The 19,422-nt window shown below is 46.9% G+C and overlaps 2 protein-coding genes across 2 annotated transcripts in view; one reads left to right on the top strand and one right to left on the bottom strand.

The window, feature by feature from the left end:
• The window catches only part of pola1 (polymerase (DNA directed), alpha 1), a 36,172-nt gene extending 34,815 nt beyond the window's left edge, over nt 1–1,357 (top strand). The window contains 1 exon segment of the mRNA XM_077013332.1: nt 1,241–1,357. Coding sequence (XP_076869447.1) covers nt 1,241–1,342 — 102 coding nt within the window. The 3' untranslated portion in view covers nt 1,343–1,357.
• Nucleotides 1,358–12,930: 11,573 nt separating this feature from the next.
• arxa (aristaless related homeobox a) lies at nt 12,931–19,178 on the bottom strand. Its single transcript, XM_077013337.1, has 5 exons — nt 18,843–19,178; nt 17,936–18,485; nt 16,236–16,281; nt 14,341–14,666; nt 12,931–14,165 (listed from the first exon to the last, which is right to left on the bottom strand). The coding sequence occupies exons 1-5, from the start codon at nt 19,027–19,029 to the stop codon at nt 13,877–13,879; spliced, it is 1,398 nt and encodes a 465-aa protein (XP_076869452.1). The 5' UTR covers nt 19,030–19,178; the 3' UTR covers nt 12,931–13,876.
• Between the last annotated feature and the right edge of the window lie 244 nt (nt 19,179–19,422).

The following is a 19,422-nucleotide window of genomic DNA, read 5'->3' on the forward strand; positions in this document are numbered from 1 at the left end:
GTCAACAGCTGCCGGCTCATCGGAAGCTGTGCGGGGCAATTAAAAGCTTGTCGGCTGAAGAGAGCCCCTCGCTCGGGGCCGCGCGGCTGCGGCACGTGGCTGCTCTCTCAGCGCCCGCGTTGCCTGGCGTCTGTGGTGACTCAGAGATGGAGACCCAATAATGGCAATTAGCATAAAAGTATAATGGCTAATCAAATTGACAGCCACAGTTGTTCATCAGCTCCACACACAATGCCTTATCAAAACAAACTATTATGAAGTAGGTAATTTTGAGGTAATTTCTGAGTTGATCCACTCTCTCTCTCTCTCTCTCTCTCTCTCTCTCTCTCTCTCTCTCCTCTCTCTCTGTCTCTCTCTCTCTCTCATACCCCCCCCACCCCCCGACCTGAGCACTTCTGGCAGGCAGACATGTGGCCAGCAGTAATTACAGCAGCATTTACAAAACCAAACAGATTGTTTCCTGCTTTTGTGGCGCCTGAGAGGAGGAGGGGGGGGTTGGTGGGGAGGGGGGGGCCGCGCCTGGTTTTGGCCAATCAGGCAGATTTTGCAGGTCCTATGACTCTAAACTTGGGGCTTGCCTGAGCGACTGTGTTTGCCTCTGTCTGTGACAGAGGAGAATATATGACAAACACTACCTGTCTCTCCAGCTGTAATTAACGCAGGTGATTCTCCAGCTTTCTCTGATTGAATTGCACCAATCTCATTACACTCCTGCCTACCATTTTTTCCCCCCAGAGAGACGGGAGAGAAAAAAAAAACAGAGTACTAACCAATGTGAGGTAAACATCGGCGTGATTATGGCTAATTGGTTTTTGTGTGTGCGTGTGGGTTTTTTTTTTCTTTTTTCCCTCCAATGCTGAATTAGCAATTGAATAATCGACCAGCGCAGCATCGCTAAACAGTTTGTAGAGGATTTGCGAGATTGAATTTGAGTTGGTATCGAATCTGCTACGTTTACCACGGTCGCAGTGCCGTCAGTGCACTTAACCACTGTGTTGGCAGGGCTGTGGAGTGACCGGGGGCTTCCCCCCGCAAACCTGCGTCTGGTGTGGGGAGACTCCAGACGCCGTCGGAGCGCGTGAGAAGTGCCGGGGCGTGGCGGCTCCTTCACCGTCGCACGCTCCGTGCCCGCGTCCTCACGCCGAGGGTTTCGCCTCTTTGCGTGTTTCGCCGCTGTATTTCCGTGCCCTATTTTTCTGACTGACACGTTTGGGCTTTGTGTGTGTTCGTCTCTTGGCAGTACTCGGAGAAGGCACTCTACAACCAGCTGAGCTTCTACCGGTTCATCTTCGACTGGGAGTACGCCTCCAACAAGTTCCTGACGGCCAGCGGAGAAACGTAAGAGACCGCACCCGTGCGCTTGCGTTGGCTAAACGAAGAGGACGCCCACGTGCTCACGCGCACACACAGAGATGTGCACGGATCCATTTTTAACCCAGACTACGAGCAAATCGCACAGGTGCACCCAGCCATGCAAGCACACACACACACACACACACACACACACACGCACATGTCCGCTCACGATGGAAATGGTCAAGGGGGGTTGGTTGGAGGGGTTTGGTGGTGGTGGTGTGGTGGGTTAAGGGCGTGCGGGTCCTCAAGTCGACAGCCCTAATTCAGGCGACGGATTCAATCACGGTGCGGCGCGGAATGCAAAACGGCGGCCCAATCAGTTCGAGGGAGAGGGAGAAAAACCTCTCTGGGCCGCCCGGACCACTCAGTAATAGCGCTGGCTGTGTTGATTGAAAACAGTTTTTAGATTTTGGAAAATGATAGGGGGTGTAATTGGCGAGAAGGCAAAAGGATAGGCCTTCATAAATAATGGGACATGGAGCATATATTTCCCACAGCCCGGTGGAGGATCCGGGCCCTGCTCCGAGCAGAGGTAGCGCCGCCGACGTCTGCTTCAGGCGCCGGCCACCATGATTGATGTCACTTGATTAAAAAGGACCTCTTTGAGCAGGCTTGTATATTTATTTATTTATTTCCCCACGTGCCAATGAGTTCCAGCGGCAGAACGAGAGGCGTAGATAAATATAATGTGTAATCAATAGATGACCACTCAGAACATGGAGCTAGCTGAGTGTGGGGGGGGCGGGCGGGGGGGACTAACATGATTATAGACTTGGCTTCTCTCTGGAATTTTTATTTCTCTACTTTTGTTTCGTCAGGGTAATTGTGGCCAATCTGACGACTGCCCGGCCTGTCTCGCCACTAATTCCTTCGCAGAGTGATTTTTATGTATTTGTGCGTATTTATTTATTTCTTTATTTATCCCCCCCCCCCCATTTGATTTTCACTGGTGAGAGTGAATGTAAACGTTCACAAAAGGTCCCATTGGTTCCTGGTTGGCGTCTGGCCGCTGTCACGCTGCTCATCGTCCCCGTCCTCCCACCAGGACGACGTGCGATTGCACCACGACTCCTTCCACCCAAGTCCCGCACAAAAGCCCGTGGGCGTGGCTCCGGTGGGGATTAGCAGGATCCCTGCACAATCTTCCACGTGGCTGTAAAGTACAGCCTTTAGGTTATCACCCAACAGCTCCAAGGCCCATCACTATAATACCGCACATTAGTGTATTACAGACTGCGGGACCTAGTGGGGTCCAGGAGTGAAATTGCAGGGCTGGATAACTCGGACTGTCTTTACCTGGTCCAGGTCCTGATTTAAACCCCAAGTGGGCCTCGGCCGCGCTGGAGGCCTTGATGCTTGGCATTTGTTGGAGATGAGTTCTGTTGTGCTACATTGTCCTTGCATGATGTGTCAAGTATAACGGATCACTGCGTTAGCCCCAATAGCCTGTTTGGGGTTATTACATTCAGTGTTGTATGGGATTGTGTCAAGAGCCGAGACGCAATCGGTTTAGTATGGGGCAATAGTGCAGGAACTCGTCTATTGTCTGTTTAATATGGGGCAATTGTGCAGGAACTAGTCTTTAGTGGGTTTGGTATGGGGCAATTGTGGAGGAACTAGTCTTTAGTGGATTTGGTATGGGGCAATTGTGGAGGAACTAGTCTATAGTGGGTTTGGTATGGGGCAATTGTAGAGGAACTAGTCTTTAGTGGATTTGGTATGGGGCAATTGTGGAGGAACTAGTCTATAGTGGGTTTGGTATGGGGCAGTTGTGGAGGAACTAGTCTATAGTGGGTTTGGTATGGGGCAATTGTAGAGGAACTAGTCTATAGTGTGTTTGGTATGGGGCAATTGTGGAGGAACTAGTCTATAGTGTGTTTGGTATGGGGCAGTTGTGGAGGAACTAGTCTATAGTGGGTTTGGTATGGGGCAATTGTAGAGGAACTAGTCTATAGTGGGTTTGGTATGGGGCAATTGTAGAGGAACTAGTCTATAGTGTGTTTGGTATGGGGCAATTGTGGAGGAACTAGTCTATAGTGTGTTTGGTATGGGGCAATTGTAGAGGAACTAGTCTATAGTGGGTTTGGTATGGGGCAATTGTAGAGGAACTAGTCTATAGTGTGTTTGGTATGGGGCAATTGTGGAGGAACTAGTCTATAGTGTGTTTGGTATGGGGCAGTTGTGGAGGAACTAGTCTATAGTGGGTTTGGTATGGGGCAGTTGTGGAGGAACTAGTCTATAGTGGGTTTGGTATGGGGCAGTTGTGGAGGAACTAGTCTTTAGTGGGTTTGGTATGGGGCAATTGTGGAGGAACTAGTCTTTAGTGGGTTTGGTATGGGGCAATTGTGGAGGAACTAGAAGAGCCATCGTGCGGTGGCTTTATTATAGGCTAATGGTGACGGGTAGGGGTGACCCAGGGTATTTTGCTTTTAGTTTAGGGTAGAGGGGTGTAGATGGTGCTTTTGTTGTCAAGATAACACTCACTTTGCTGTTGAGTAATCAAGCAAATTAAAATGTCGGCAGCTTTCTCAGCATTTCAGCCCGAGTTGGTGTTTTGGTTCATTATTCAAGATCTTCAAGCCTCTCTACTGAAACCTCTATATTTTTACCTCGGGTGGTCCGGTGTCCTGATGCCGCCTCACTGAGCTTCATGTTTTTGCTGGTGCTTTTGTTGTGTAGAGTTGGGGTGAGAATACGCTTCTAAACCACTCATTCTGTTTCAAAGTGTGATTTCAAAACACACTTTGTTAATCAGCAAACGTTGTTTTGTATCAGGAGTTTTATTCCCGTATGTTCCGCTGTGTAGTCTCCTGTTCGGTGGCCACCATGACAGCTCGGTTTCCTTTCTCGTTCTCTGTCCTCTATCCTTCATGAGACACATGTTGTATGTTGCGGTGCCTTCTACTGTTCTCTTGGCAAAGATGTGCCCCAGTGCACCATGGGGAAAAGTCGAACTCTGGCCTGTCCAAAAGACACCGGGACGGGAAGATGCGCTGGATTGAGCTGCAGTTTGAGGAACTTTTGCCTGCATCCGTTACACAGCGCACACAAATGTACGCACATGCGGCTGTGATTTTTACCGCAGACGCCAGCCGCCCAGCCCCCACCGGAGGGACGTTTAGTGTAGTATCTGCCAGACTTTCTGTGTGTCTCTGATGAGCCAGGAATTGCTTTTAAAGTGGGCATTATGCCACCTCGCCGGCACAATAGAAAAACCAATCCCCCCTCCCCTCTGTCGGGCGTGCCGTTATTGCTGCGTTTTGGATAACCTCGCACCATATAGCACCATGAGGCGGTGTGATGGGGTGGGGTGGTGGTGGTCGAGACGGGGGAGGTGAGCGAGGAGATCGTCTGGCCCCTCTCCCTCTGGGCTCCGCCCACCTCATGAAACAATGGGGTTGTGTAAATGAGCCCCCCTGGTCAGCCTGGGGAGTGGGGAGTTAAAAGTCTGGCGAGACGTTAAACTTGCACGATGGCGTCTGCACCCTGATTGACCGCGCTGCCCTTCTCTGGCCGAGAGGGGGCGCTGTGGCGCTCGCCTGTGCGCCTATGGCAAAGGCTGGGGCCAGACGGCGAAGCCATTCCAGCTGTTGCTTGATGATGAAATTGCAAGGCAACGCTCCAGTCATTTGTGGTATTTTCCTATAGATTATCCGATTCCTCCTGTGGGGAAAAAACGATGGAAATTGCCTCTTTATTCTCAGACGAGGTAAAAAAAAAAAGAAAGAAAGAAAGAAAAGAAAAAAAAAAGACTCGTTCCCCAGCAGAACGTTCTGCCCAGGTTTACCAGAGCCAGGTTAGATTGTCCATTTCTCCTCCCCCCACCACCCTCCGTTTTCCTCCAAACCTCTTTCCTCTTTGTGGTTTGATACAAATGACTGAAGCTGATCGTCTCTCGCTGTCTAGCCCCACGCGGCAGAATCGTGGCAAATCGCATCGCTCGTACCGTTAGCGGCTCACGTCCTTTAGCGGTTCACGTCCGTTACCGGCTCACTCCTGTCGGCAAGTGGGCTCCAGGGGGTTGGCGCTGGCCCGTTATTGGCCACCGCACCTGCTCGGAGCTCCGATGCCCCAGGACGGACCCCGCACGCAGACCCATCCTGTCGCCGGCTTCATCGAAGTTCTCAGCTGGATTTTTTTAAGGTCGTAGAAGTACCCGGCGTGTGTTGTGTTTGTACACAGTGTAAGTACCTTTTTTTTTTTTTTTTGTGCCACGTGTACGAGTGTGTGAGCACATGCTCGCGTCTGGAACGAGACACATTTTAGATGCAGACTCTGAATCTGATCTACATGTAGACCACAGTCCTCTGCTTGATTGCAGCAACTGAGGTAAATATGGAGGCAATTTCACACACGGCAGGAGTCCTTCCATAATAAAACATTCTCTCTCCTTTTTCGAAATATTAGATATCCCATATCAATGACTTCCAAATCATGTTGAACTCTGATTTTTATTCTTTTCATGAAGAGCAATTTATTTGCGTCTTTTAGACATCCCTTTACTTCTCTCTCTTCCTCCCTCTCCCTCTCTCCATCTCTCTCTCTCTCTCTGCCTCTCTTCCCCTCGTCTCTTCTTAAGTGTGGGCAGTGTGATTATGTTCGCTCCGTAATGTAATTTTGCCGCATTGATAAAATAAAAATTGTCCTTTATCAGTGAGCAGCTAATGCTCAATTTGCAGGCTGCCTCCACGGCAGGCCCTTCAGGGCGCACCGCGAGCGCCCTCCCCGCCCCCCCCCCCTTCCCGCCCCTCCTCCCCCGCGCACCGCCAGCCTCGAGCTGCTAGAAATCTGCGGGAGCGATTGTCAAATCAATTATTCATTCTGTGCAATTACACTCGCACAAAGAACTTTTCCCTGCTCGCGGTGATGATTAAATTAACAGCCATTCCAGCTGCCTGATAACATCTAATAGAATATTCATAAGCAGCCCAAATGGAATGTATGATCTCCATTAACTTCATCATGCTCACTTAATTACATGCTTGTTATTGTATTTACACCTAGTTAGAGCGCATGGAAGCTGATCCACTCTGCCTGGACTAGCGTACCCTTCCACCGTCACGAAGCAACCGCACCACCCAGCTTTCTCTCTCTCTCTCTATCTCTCTCTCTCTCTCTCTTTCTCTTTCTCCTCCCTCTTTCTCTCCTCACTTTCTTTCTCCTCTCTTTCTACACACCCCCCACTTTCTCCTCTTTTGCCTGCCTGGTCTGCCTTTCTCAGTTTCTCTCTCTCTCTCTCTCTCTCCCTTTCTCATTTCTCTCCCTCTTTTTGCTCATGTTTTCTGTCTTTTCTCCTCTCAGTCTCACTGGCTCTCCTCATCTCCTCTCCCTTTTCGGAATGCTATTTATTTTAAATACGACCCCTGCCGGGCCGCGAGGGAAAGTGAGGTGTCTGACAACCTCCGTGGCTTTTAAGTTGCTCTTTTATCCATTCCCCACACAATGATTGAGGGGAGGGGGGAGAGAATGAAGAAGAAGAAGGAGGAGGAGGAAGAGGAGGTGGTAGAGAGAAGGGGGGGGGGAAAGAATTATTTTCTCTCGCACCTTTCAAAAATGATGACATGATTGCTTTCGCTTGATCATGCATCATCTTCTTTCTTCTCCCTCCTCTCTTTCTTTTCTCAGGTAAATAGTATTCTCCCTCTCGCACTTGCTCACGGGCCTGCCTCCTTTCTCTGGCGCTCTCTTGTTCTCTGGAGGTAAAATGTATGTATGATAATGGTGCGGGGGGTGGTGGTGGGTGCCTGGGTGGAGCGCATGTGTGCTACCCCAGTTTGTCTGTCTGAAAGGCTGGTCATGGCCACTCTCCTGTGTGTGTTTAACCTTTGTTCCACACCAAGAGTTTGGCCCTGTGTTTGTGCTCCACCTGCTAATGGAGGCAGACTGTGATTGAAATCTGGACCCTGGAGAGTGGGACAGACGCCGGGCAGGAGTGTGCATTACATCATCGGCCGTGCCTAAATGTCCTCGAGGGGCTCATCAGTGTGTGTCCATAGAGCCACGGTGTTGTAATGCGAGAGCAAATCTTTTAAACGGGTGAATGCAGTGCCTACGGCTGCCTGTTCCCCTAGGAAGCACTGTTTTGTCACACTGCCCCGTTTTGGACCGGAGGACTAATTGCAGCTGCATGTGGCCATAGGACGTGTTTCTGTTTTTGTTTTACAACACCAAACATTTCTCCTCACTACGGAACCGGAGCTGCCTCCCTCTTGCTCGGCTCTGAGGTACGGACCCGGGCACCTTTACAAAAGACTTTGGTTAAAGGCTTCGACTTGGCCGGCAATTCCGGTTCAGTCCTGCCAGCCTGCCAATGGCTCCTCCATCATCATCTCTCTGTTATTGAAGGCCCTCCCGTGGGGATAAATGACCTGGGATATCGACCCGATTGCCTGACCTCACGGCTCCCCGGCCGTGCAGTCCATTTAGCCTCCGGGCTTCGGTAGACACCTCGCCCCTCGAAAGCACCGCGTCGCCAGCGCCGACAGCGGATTACTGCAGCCTCATCGATTCTTTGAGATTTTCGTTTGAAATGATACTTGATAAACCTCTCCAAGCCTCTGTCCGAGAGCAGAGCTCGATATTATAACCGATGGTTTTTCACCCCTGCCTGGACTCCGTAGGGGTCACCTGAGCCTTCGGCGTCATTCAGCCTGCTCACTTTCACTCTGCTTTTCCTTGGGCTGCTTGCTTGTGCCACATTTCATGTATTTAACGGTTATATTAACATGGCTACTTTCTCTCCTCTAATATATGAGTAGCGTCCATTTTTCTAAAGGCCTTTTTGGGGGGTGGGAATTAAGGTTCTCCTCAGCAGTCTGGACTCTCCGAAAGTATGTTGATGATTTCTTAGTCTTTCTAGCCAAAGACGTCACCAGAGGACACTGTTCTGGAAAGGTAGTGCTAGTGTGCTGGGCAGCCAAACATAAAAGCTTGTTTGGGTATTTATCAAGAGCCCAGTTTGTCATTCACAGCTCAACATTCTCTGGCACCTGGCCAGGTTTTTGCCGCGTGGGCCTTTTTTTGGTTCATAAAATATTCCCTACTCGGAATGCGGTTTAATTAAGGCAAACCACAAGCACTCCAAGTGGGTTTTTGTTTTTGGATGCATTTCAACTAGTCGTGTTCAGCTGTGCAACGGAAAATCTCCCAATTACCAATGGTATGTGAGCTGGGTAGTTTGTTATCCAATTAGCAATAAGCTACTTTTTGTGTGTCGCCATGTAGCATGCTGTGTGCATGTGATTCAGTGTCTCCATTCCTTAAAACAAGGACTTGAAGTTGATTAAGGCTGTTAAGAAAACAAGTGCTATAGGGTGGGGTGTTGGAAAGGCAAGGAGGCGGGCTTGGTAGGAGAGGAAGGCTGGAGACACGGTGTTTAGCACTCTGAGTCAAAGTAAGAGGATCCAGTTCTTGATCAATCCCACCATATTGAAATAAGCCTAAATGAAGCCATGGACTTGTCATTAGCCGTCGTCCCCCGTGCATATCTGACCTTCTGTTCCGTGGTGCAATTTAAAGCGCTAACTTGCGTGTCTGTCCACAGAGATGGTGAATAACTGGAAGGAGGAGAAGGAGACGTATAGGAGACTCAAGGGGGTGATGGACCGCGTCCTCACATCCAGCAGCTACTCAGAGGTGGACCTCTCCAAGCTCTTCCAGGCCTTCACCGCGCTGAAGTGACCGTGCTCCACTCTGCCTTGGTCGAGCCAGGTGACGTGGGCAGCTGAGTCCATCTGCTTTAACCCAGTGGATCCCAATAACCTCAAGAGATCTAAAAGTTTTTTTGATCTTACTTTGTTTTTGTTTTGCCAGTTAGACCAGTGATTTTTGTACACCCTTTTTCTTTCTCTCTTTTTCACTTGTGTGTTTGTGTATAGTGACTTTGTAATATATTGAATTGTCATTTTGTAGTTGCTACCTACATATAAAAAAAAAAAACAACCAAAACACCATTTCCACCTTGAATTCCCAACAACTTTGCTGTTGGGGTCTTGGCTCCCCGAAATCGCTGTCCATATAGTGACCTTTTCTTGCCGAGTGAATTAAGGTCAGAGGTCGGGCGAGATGACTGTGCCGGCGTGCAGCCATCATCCCAGTCTTGATTAACCACCTGTCACTCACTGACCCAACTCTTTCATCACGTCCATTTAGCCGCCGTGTCGCACAGCCAGGTCTTTAATCGATCTCGATTCTGTGGTAAAATGGATGAGACGAGGGCCTTAAAGACCCTTAAAGACACCACTGCCACCACAACCCCCCCTTCCACGACTGCCACACACACACACAGAGGTGGGATTTTGGAGGTAACAATCAGGGGGGTAATAACTTCTCTGCACCGCCACTGGTCCTTGACAGCGTGCCAATTAGCCAATGATACAGACTTGCCCAGTGATTTCTATAGTCGGAAGTGATTGGACGCTTGTTTGAACTGGGCCTCCACTGACACTTGGGGCACTTATAAAACAGGCCTATTTGAGGTGCTCAGTTTAGAGGAGGGATATTACTTTTAGTCTGTTTTGAACAGCTGTTTTATCAGAATTTGAGCAATTTTCTATAAAAAAATTTTCTATAAATATGGTTTCTTCTCCTGATATTTCTTGTTTCATTTTCCCCCATCCATGTGCTTTGTACTTAAGTAAATATATGATTAAAAGTTTGCTAATTGTATTTTATACTGAAAGTTAAATAAATTGACAAAAGATTTGCATAATTTGTGCGTTTTTCCCCGCCCTCCCCTTCAGATATTTAACTTTGTCATGTAGATGGCCGTTAGATTCCGGGCGAAACAGGTAAGTGTTCACCGGAGCTCGCGCTTAAGACGTGGAAGAGGCGCGCGAGGCTGAATGCAGCAGCAGACTGTGTTAAAAATGGTGCTCGCCTCACTCGCCTGTTCCATGTGTTTATAATGACAGGTGAATGATGATTTTTTCTTACACCATTTCATCATTGCAAATGCCAATTTCCATAAATACCGTGCTTGAAAAATCACTTTAGACGACAGCCACTAATGGCACAGACCTAAGAGATTGTACACTTAAGAGTCGTTTTATGCCCTCGGTTTAGTCCGGTGTGTGATCGACAGCATTTGTGCGGAGGCCCGTGTTGCCGGTTAAGTAAATTTATATATTTATTATATCACATCTGCTGTGCGCCGAGCAAAATACTTAACTGTGGAACTAGTTAGGTTACTCAATGGATTTTTATCGCACTTTACAAGATTAAGTCATCAATGCATGGTCTCAGGTTTCAATGAGGCATTCCTCTAACTACGAGCATTATCATGCCAGCGGTGGCTGTTTTCAAACTGCGCCACTCAATGGCGATGAAGCTTTGCATTAATTTCCCCGCTAAGCTAATAAGAATGATTCGTTTTTGTTATGCTAAGCTTTATTGCCTGTCTTTTTGACCAGAATAGTGGTGTTGAGCAAAGCGGTGGACAAGGTTCTCTTTGATGAGGGAATTAGTGCTCCATTCTCTCCCTATTATTCATAGCCCTGTGGAATATGCGAGTGCCCGTGGGTGTCTAAAGGAAAGCGGGTCCCATTGCAAAGTGCTTCCCTTGTTGGCCTGAATAGCGGGCTATGAGATGATAAACCGCTTAATACACTGAACTAATTGGATGAGAGTAAAAGAGACGAGGGAATTAAGGCACACCAAAAGGGGCCGGAGTGCTAGTGGGCTCGCCATTCAGCCCTTTCACCGTGATTTCTCCTCCACGACTCCAAAGGGAGACGAGGGGCTCATCAAAGCGCCTTTAGTGCTCCACCCGTGGTGTCTCCACCCGTGGTGTCTGCAGTCGTGTCCGGGTGGAGAAGCGTGTGATTATTCGCTCGTGGTTGAAACCCAGCTCGAGAATTTACAATCAAGTATAAAAAGGGGGAGTCGGTGTGAGATTTACCGCGAGCTGTAGTACGTCGTCCCGGCTCGGTTAGACGGTTTGATCTGCATAAGTAGGAGGTGATTTACGGGTAATTACGTGTGATTAATAAATACATATAATCTGAGATTGTGCTCTGAAGAAAGGCCCGTTCAGTCCAAAAGGACCCCGTCTGTTTCACCCAGAATATGCTGCTATCCGACTGTAAAAGGCGTGTAAATCACCCAGTATTCCCACTTCAAGTGTCGCCAGCTCTAGCAAACATTCCCCAGAAATTGCCAGTACTCCGATTTGCCATATTCCTTAATAATGTTCACAATAAGATTAAAACATACTGGGGGATCTCATAAACCTCCACAGACCTGGTCTGGGTGTTCACTCCAGTGGTCTGCAAATAAAAAAGACCTCAACGTTGACCTCACGGGGACGTGTGGGGTCGGGGGGGGAGCATCGGTTTCTTTTGCCTACTTCTCCTTTGAACATATTCTGCGTTTGTCATGCGTGACATGTCAAATGTTTAATATGGACTTGGCACAGGTCGGGGGGGGGGGTCCATGTCGCACGATATTGGTGATAATCAATGGTGTGAAGAGTTAGAACTCTTCCAGCTGGAGAGAGAGACACCCACCCACCATGCACCACCACCACCACCACACGTACCTCCAGACCCATACTGCTAAACCATCTTAAGATCACTTTATTTCCATTTTCACTGATCCTGCTTGTTTGTGGCGTTGGATTAGTGGGTGTAAAACAAGGAAAGAGGAATCTTTTCACCGGAGCCAGCAATAAAAAGGGAAAATTAATCCTGGAGGTAATTTCACGCGATTTGGTTCGGCACCATGGACGGGTCAAATGGGGGAACATGAGTGCGCTGAAAGGAGCACATTGATGGCGGTAATGGCATCGCAGATCCAGCAGAGAGGATTTGGGAATTAAATCAGGAATTGGAGAGAAAGACATTCTGATAAACTGGTTGTTACTTCATTAATGTGAAAAGACCCGCCTCGACTTAGCCGGTATTACAGATGTTAAGTTCAATTTAGCGCCTCTAAAACTTCTTAAAACGTGTTTTGTTGAAATGGCGGTATAATTGAAAACCGTCGCTTTTGTCGATCCTCTGTGTATAAAAGCCTGGACAGGAATATAAGCATGGCCTAAACCCATTTCGTTTACCCACTTTTCTTAGGCATTTACGAAAATAACGAACAATATTTCACAAAGCAAATATACCTGATGTTTTTATCTACGTATTTTTTTAACTTCCACACAACCTGTTTACTGTAAATTGATTAAACGTCAAAACGCCTCAAGAACACGATCATTATTATCGAATAACCGCAAACTTGACCAACACATTTTTCCTGCTAATAAAGCGCTCAGAAGACACACGCACAAGAAACGTAGACTAATATTTAGTGTCATTTATTCATCTAAAGGAATGAGAGTTAGTATGTAGCGTCACGCGTTTTACGCCACTTTTAATGTCATAGAATAAATATGCACATTTTGAAAATAACCTAGAATAATGTGCAGTTACTTGGACAGGAACCTAAATTTTTCAGACGCATTATTTGTGGATGCTGTAAAGTCTATATAGAAAAATCTATAAGCCTAATTTCATAAAACCTATTTGGTGTAAACACTAATTTAAAATTAGCTATTTATTTTCAAGTATTGTGAAATAACAGCTGGAGTTTCCATTTAACCAGATTTATTTATTCATCCTTTATCTGGCCATGCCAAAAAGCCAGAAGACTCTCACTGAACAGCAAAACCCCGCCTCGCACACTGCAGGGTGCACATAAATAATCTAAAAACCTAAGATTTCATAAAATGAACATAGGTTGCATTCTACTTGGAAACATTCATACAATACTACATCAAGAGAATCTTTTCAAAACGTTTTCAAATGTACACAGCTTTTTTTTCTTTGAAGACCCCCCTTTCATTTTTACAGTGCTATATATATATACAAATAGGCTACTCTTAACAGATTAATGAACAAGCAATTATTTAAATCTGAACTCCACGTCCTTTTAAGTAACAAAGCAATCGTTTGTTATTTCCCCCCCTTAAACATTATAATCAACATAAGAGTTAAAATGAACACAGGAGTGATCTTCACAGATAGGATGCGACTATTCGCAGTGCTTAGTGGGCGGGACCTGGGATGAGTGGCAGGCCTTGGCAGGTGATGGGAGTTCCCTTTGGCATATCGACCCCTCCATTGGTGCAACACTGGTACCGGTCTAAGAGGGAGTGTTGTGTGACTCGGAGATGAGAAGCTGGCACAGTTCTGTGCGTGACCTCAAACGGGCCTGGGTGGATCGGCTTTATGGCTTTATGGAGCTCAATCGCAGTGGCACAGGCTATGGTAGTGGAGCCTATGGGGTTCAGGAGTGATGAGTTATGGGGACATGGAGTCGGAGGAGGGTGGTGGTGGTGGTGGGGGTGGAGGGGATGGAGGGGATGGAGGGGGTGGTGCTGTGACAACACGCTCTGACTCCAGTGCTTGGAAAGCACATTGGCGTGTTGTTGCTTTGTGAATTTGGTCATGCTTTTTCGATAAGGGCTTCTGTTTGTTTTTTTTGTTTGTTTTCTTTCTTTTCTTTTCTTTTCTTGACCCCCAGCCCCCGCGGTTCAGCACACCTCCTTCCCCGTGGCTCCGGGTGGCAGGATGTTCAGCTGGGTCAGCTGGGCCGAGTGCTCTTTAGCTTTGAGGCGCAGTGCGGCGATGCTGGACGCCCGACGGTCCGCGGCCGTGGAAGAGGAGGAAGAGGTCGAGGAAGAGGACGAGGAAGAGGAGGACGAGGACGGGTCCGGCAGGCCGGCGGGAGGCTGCAGGGGGCCCTCCACCGTGGGCGCGGCTTGGCGCAGCAGTGCGGCGGCCGTGGAAGCACTTGTCAGGGGGCCCATACTGGAGAATAGCCTGAACGGGCAGACGGGGGGGCACAGGGGGGGCGTGACGATGACGGTCAGCACACACACGCACATGCTCAGTCGCTCTCGCCATTCGGCATCTCTGACGAGTCTACGAGTGTTTTACGCGAGCGGCTACGTGAACCTTTCTAGTGTTGGTCTACTGCTGGGGGTTTAGAGCCTACCTGCCAAACGTGGGCCCGATGAAGGCTGGGTGGCGGAACATGGCGGTGCCCAGAAAGGTGCCCAGGCCGAGCGGTGTAGCAGGAGGGAGGGCGGAGCTGTTGGGTGGAGGGGCCAGTCCTGGGAAGGCGGCGGCCGCAGCGGCTGCGGCGGTCCAGGCCGACTCCAACGCGGGGTGGGGGTGAGGTGGGAACGGGCCTCCGTCCAGGTAGTGGCTGAGAGGGTGAGCAGCGGCCAGAGGTCCGGGGAAGGGCAGGCCCGGCGGGTGGGTCTGGACTCCCGCCTTCTCCCGCTTCCGCCATTTCGCTCTGCGGTTCTGGAACCACACCTGTGGGCGGAGCACACATTTAAATAAACGAACTACATACTACAAACTGTATCCTAGAGCAGAAAGATCAACTAAGATTAAAAGAAAAATTAGTCCATGGATACTCAGTAAGAAGCATGATGAGCATTTTAAAAGTTTCTATGAATTTGTGCTGTATTGCTCCTCGCTGTTTCTTAATTGGCTTACAAATTCCTTGATAGCTCAATCTGTATTCTGCTTGATGTACTATGTGCTTGTCTGAGCGTGAGCTTGACACAGCAGACCGTGTCCAATATTTGGTTCGCTTTAATGAGGTGACAAATACGCATAAATTCAGGGGTAATTAAATGACCCTAAGCTCACTTCCTTATGGTCCGTTAGCCTAACTTTGCTAATTAAAATCTGGTTTGGGCTGCCTGTAAACACGGTGGAGCGTGATAATTAAGTCTCGTTAACAAAGGATTCCACAATGACAGCCTGAACGAAGTTCAATAACTGCGCTTTAAATTCCCCAAAGTGCAAGTGACTTTGGGGAGAGTATTTAACTTTCCCACGACTGTCACCGTTGCGTCCTGGCAGGCAGCTCCAGGTTGTGTGCTGCAGTGCTAGAGTGTGCAGGCCAAGCTCTCATAAGGCAAGTGTCAACAATGGTGTGGTGAAGCCGTCTAGCCTCTCACACTTCAGCACTGCAGGGCCCCTGGGGAATTTATGAGTTTTATCACCTCCTGATCGAACCCATTAAGTGATTTGTCCATCCACAGTCCCAAACAGACATCTGTTGTTTTTATGTTGGCAATAACCCCCGTTTCAGCCATGTGTTTGTCCTGTCTCTTTGGTTATGGGAGTCAAGATTCATCATGCAAGCCAGGCTTTGAATAGGGGCGTGAGAGGAGGGGGCAGACAAACACCTTTAATAGTCTCTCACTCCTTCCAAGTGCAAAGCATCGGATCAATGCTGGTCTATTGCAATCACAAAATGGGAAATCAAATAGCATTATCCGTGCTCCCTCCCTCTCCCCCGCGCCGGCGATGAGAATTCAAACACCATTTTCTCCCGGGAATAGCAGTGTTTGCTCTCTTGCTAAGTGCGCTTTTATGAATCGAGGGCGTCCGCGTAATTGCCGTTAAAATGTGCGCTCTATTGTATGTAATAACTTTCGATAACAGGAAAGATCTTGCCATGACGTTTAGAGTCATTTAACAAAGTTAAAGACTACCACTTTCAAATGAAATTAAATTATACACCATTAGCTGTAGCACTTCGGTTAGCAAAGTCAGAATTCTCAGAAATCTCGAAATCTTACTGTACAAAATAATGACAGTTAAGCCGTGTCATAAAGGCAGTATGTAATATTGCTTAAAGTTACGATTGCGTTGTAATGATCTTTCTAGGGCATTTTATGTTTAAATTAGTTTTTATTTCTTTTTTAAAATCCTGTCGTCTACAGATAAGGAGAGGATGTCTCGTTAAGGTGTATATAAATGATCGCCTTTACATGCTCGCCCTTGTGTCATCCTGACTCGTATAGGTTGGTGTGGGCTGCAGGTAATACAGTCAGACGAGGCTACGTGTCTCATATGGCCACTCACTTGTACGCGCGCCTCGGTCAGGTCCAGACGCATCGCCAACTCCTCTCTGAAACAACACAAAATGGGTTACAACCCGCACAAGACAACAGAGACACAGTCTTTTATATTACATTCTCGCAGAATAGGTGCTGAAATTGACGAGAACCCGTTAAAACTATCTGGGACAAATAAGAATCGAACCGATAACTTTTATATTTTTTGTAAAGGGTTCGTTTCTGTAGCTTAACTACATAATGACTGAAATAATGACATCCAAACTAGGCCTGAACTACATCGCAATTGCGCGTTTTCTGCAAGTACACCTGGGCAAATTGATGGCAATTATTTTCCACAGAAATGAGTTGCATCAATAAAAAACGTCAATGTTCCTGATAAACGCCGACCAATTTATAAGCTTTAAAAAACTTTATAATCAAATGTATTTTTAAATTAATAGTTTTTTCTATCCGATTATTTTCTTGGTGCAAATATGATTATTTGTGTTGGAGAATGAGAGGACAAGTTAGAATAAGATCTAGGGAAGATCTAATTTTAGGCTGTTAATTTATTGATTCCGTGTTGAACTCCAGCAAAATGATCACATTAGAATGACATATTTTTACGTACAAAGATACGCATAGAGATGTTTCGTATTATTATTATTATTATTATTATTATTATTATTGTTATTATTATTGTTGTTATTATTATTGTTATTATTGTCATTATTATTAGTAGTAGTAGCTGTTGTAGTTTAGTCATTATTATTACTGTTGTTACTATTATTATTATTACTATTATTATTATTACTATTATTATTTTTGCCATATAAATAATATTAATAATTACAAAAAGAAAAAATGTTGTTGTCAGTGTGTTATTATTAATAATTGTTATTACTATTATACTTATTGTTTAGACCTAATTATTTATAGTCATACTAAATAATAAAAACGGCTTTCAGTTCTGCCCATCATGCACAGCGCCGTCTTCAGCACGCGCACACACACAGGCATCGCGTGCATGGTCCTATAATGGACGTTATAAAATAAATAGTCAACATAACTATTCAAATAAATAGATTATTACTGAGGGGAATATGGGTACTGATAATCCCGCAGTATCAAAAGACTGAGTAAAAATATCTTGTATGTCTATTATGACTGAAAATGTTCCTACCAGTTATATCAATTAGTGCAGAAATATGTACCGTTTGGATAATCTTTTTTACGAATCGTAAATATATAGAAATACATACGCCTCACTTTAGTGAATAGATGCATGCTACACCCTGGAAGCCAACATCACGCTCTCAGTGCACAAATAATGCCATAATTCATAAAATTATTTACATTTTCGTTTAACGACGCTTGTGCGAATTTTACACTTGACCTCTTAGTCTAGTACTAATATAACTAAGCAAGTAGAAATGTGTAAATATACGTGATCCCGCATAGGCTAAATTATATTTCATATACACTTTACATACATACTAATGAATTTAAATCATCCTTACGCGTACTATTTTGGTCACCCTCATCATTATTATTGTAACGTTGGCGAGTCTGGTGAAAAATTACCACTATTAATGTGTTTGATGTTATTAGCGTTGTTAGGATGTTATAATAACTAACAAGATGCTGTCTAGACCTGTGAATAATGTCTACAGACAGCACCTACTGAACGGGTTTGATCCCAGCAGCGGGCCTGTTGTGCGGTACCTGGTGAACACGTCAGGGTAGTGGGTCTTCTGGAAGGCCCTCTCCAGCTCCTCCAGCTGGTAGCTCGTGAAGGTAGTCCTGTATCTTCTCTGCTTCCGTTTGAGCATCCCCTCCTCCGAGTCGCTGCCCGCCGACAGACACACGCTGTCTTCTCCGTCTTTTACATCCCCATCGGTGTGCAGGCTCTCTTCGTCCTTGGGAGACAGGCCCGCGTCCCCGCACGCCTCCTCCTTCGCTACATCCTCCTCGAACTTGAGCGTGCTGAGCTCCACGAGCTCCGGGGCCTCGTGCTCGGGGCTGTGGTCCTCCTCGCTCTGGATGAAGGACGCGTTCTCCCTGTACGACTTGCTCCGGCTGATGCTCACTTGGGGCGCCTGGCTGATTTTAAGACTGTCGCAGGTTTGGTCCAGTAGCCGCTCCCTGTCGCCCTTCTCCACATGCTCGTGAAACCCCCTGCCAGGGTCCAAATATTTCCCCCCAGGCCCGTAGAGCCGGCGCAGTTTGGGCGGCAGGTGCATGTCCGAGTCGAAGGAGTTATCTTTAGTTGACACTGGAGAAAGAAAACGGTGGAAACAATAAGGTTTAAAGTACGCAGGTCTCAGGTCTGCTGCAGATTTCACAGTGACTCCCTGTAATGTCATTTCTGATTAATGCGTTACAGAAACTTATTTACGGTAATGTAAATCATCAATTCTAACGACCACATAATCTAATTCTCACTTTATTCACACAATATAACTTGTTCACCAACTTGCATGTGGTATGTTTTAAAGATATGGTTTAAACTCTTCTGGAGCGAATATAAGACCAAATTAAAGCGCATACTCAACTATTTAGCGCTCTTTATTAAAATTATACACACTTTGCGTGTAGCTGTATGTATCTGCCCAACGTCCGTGCGTCTTACCGTCTGAAGTCTGGTCCTGCTCGGTTCTGCTGGGTACTGCTGTTAAACTTTGCGCTCCAAGTAGTCTGACTTTACACGGGCTCCTTCTGCCCAGTATGCTGTCAATGCAATACGAGGAGATCACGGAGGGCGATTTACTTTTACACTCGTTTCGGTCGTGGGTATCGTCGTCGAACTGACTGCTCATTTTTGTCGTTTAGGCGAATGCGTAGTAGTGGGCGTTATACGGACTCCGTCTGAACCGTCTGTCTCCCCGAACCCAGCCCGGGCGGTAATGTCATGTGTGCAGAGCTGCAGTAGCTCAGCGCTGTTGCATTGACGTGTCTCGCGGATCTGATTGGCTCCCGGGGGAAAAGGGGCATCTTTATTTTTCCATTAAAGTTGGCCGGCGTGAACAGAGAGTGTTGTGATGGATTAGACTACTGAAGCAATAAACCCAACCACTCCCGCTTAAATTAATATGAGCTAAAATAAGACCAGCTGCCATAAATACAACGAATATTCTGCTGCAGTTCTTTAGTTATTCAGTGCACAATTTAGTCGTGTTTTTAATACCAATTTCTCCTCCGTATTACTGGAG

The sequence above is a fragment of the Brachyhypopomus gauderio genome, chromosome 7 (genome assembly GCF_052324685.1).
Source record: "Brachyhypopomus gauderio isolate BG-103 chromosome 7, BGAUD_0.2, whole genome shotgun sequence".
NCBI classification, from domain to species: Eukaryota; Metazoa; Chordata; class Actinopteri; order Gymnotiformes; family Hypopomidae; genus Brachyhypopomus; species Brachyhypopomus gauderio.

Bases quoted from the DNA above. Each gene is read 5' to 3' on its own strand.
- arxa (XM_077013337.1), bottom strand. From the start codon at position 19,029: ATGAGCAGTCAGTTCGACGACGATACCCACGACCGAAACGAGTGTAAA. The intron at 18,486-18,842 runs GTAAGACGCACG...TTCTTTCTCCAG, and splicing joins GCAGGACCAGACTTCAGACG to TGTCAACTAAAGATAACTCC. The intron at 16,282-17,935 runs GTACCGCACAAC...GTGTTGTTTCAG, and splicing joins TACCCTGACGTGTTCACCAG to AGAGGAGTTGGCGATGCGTC.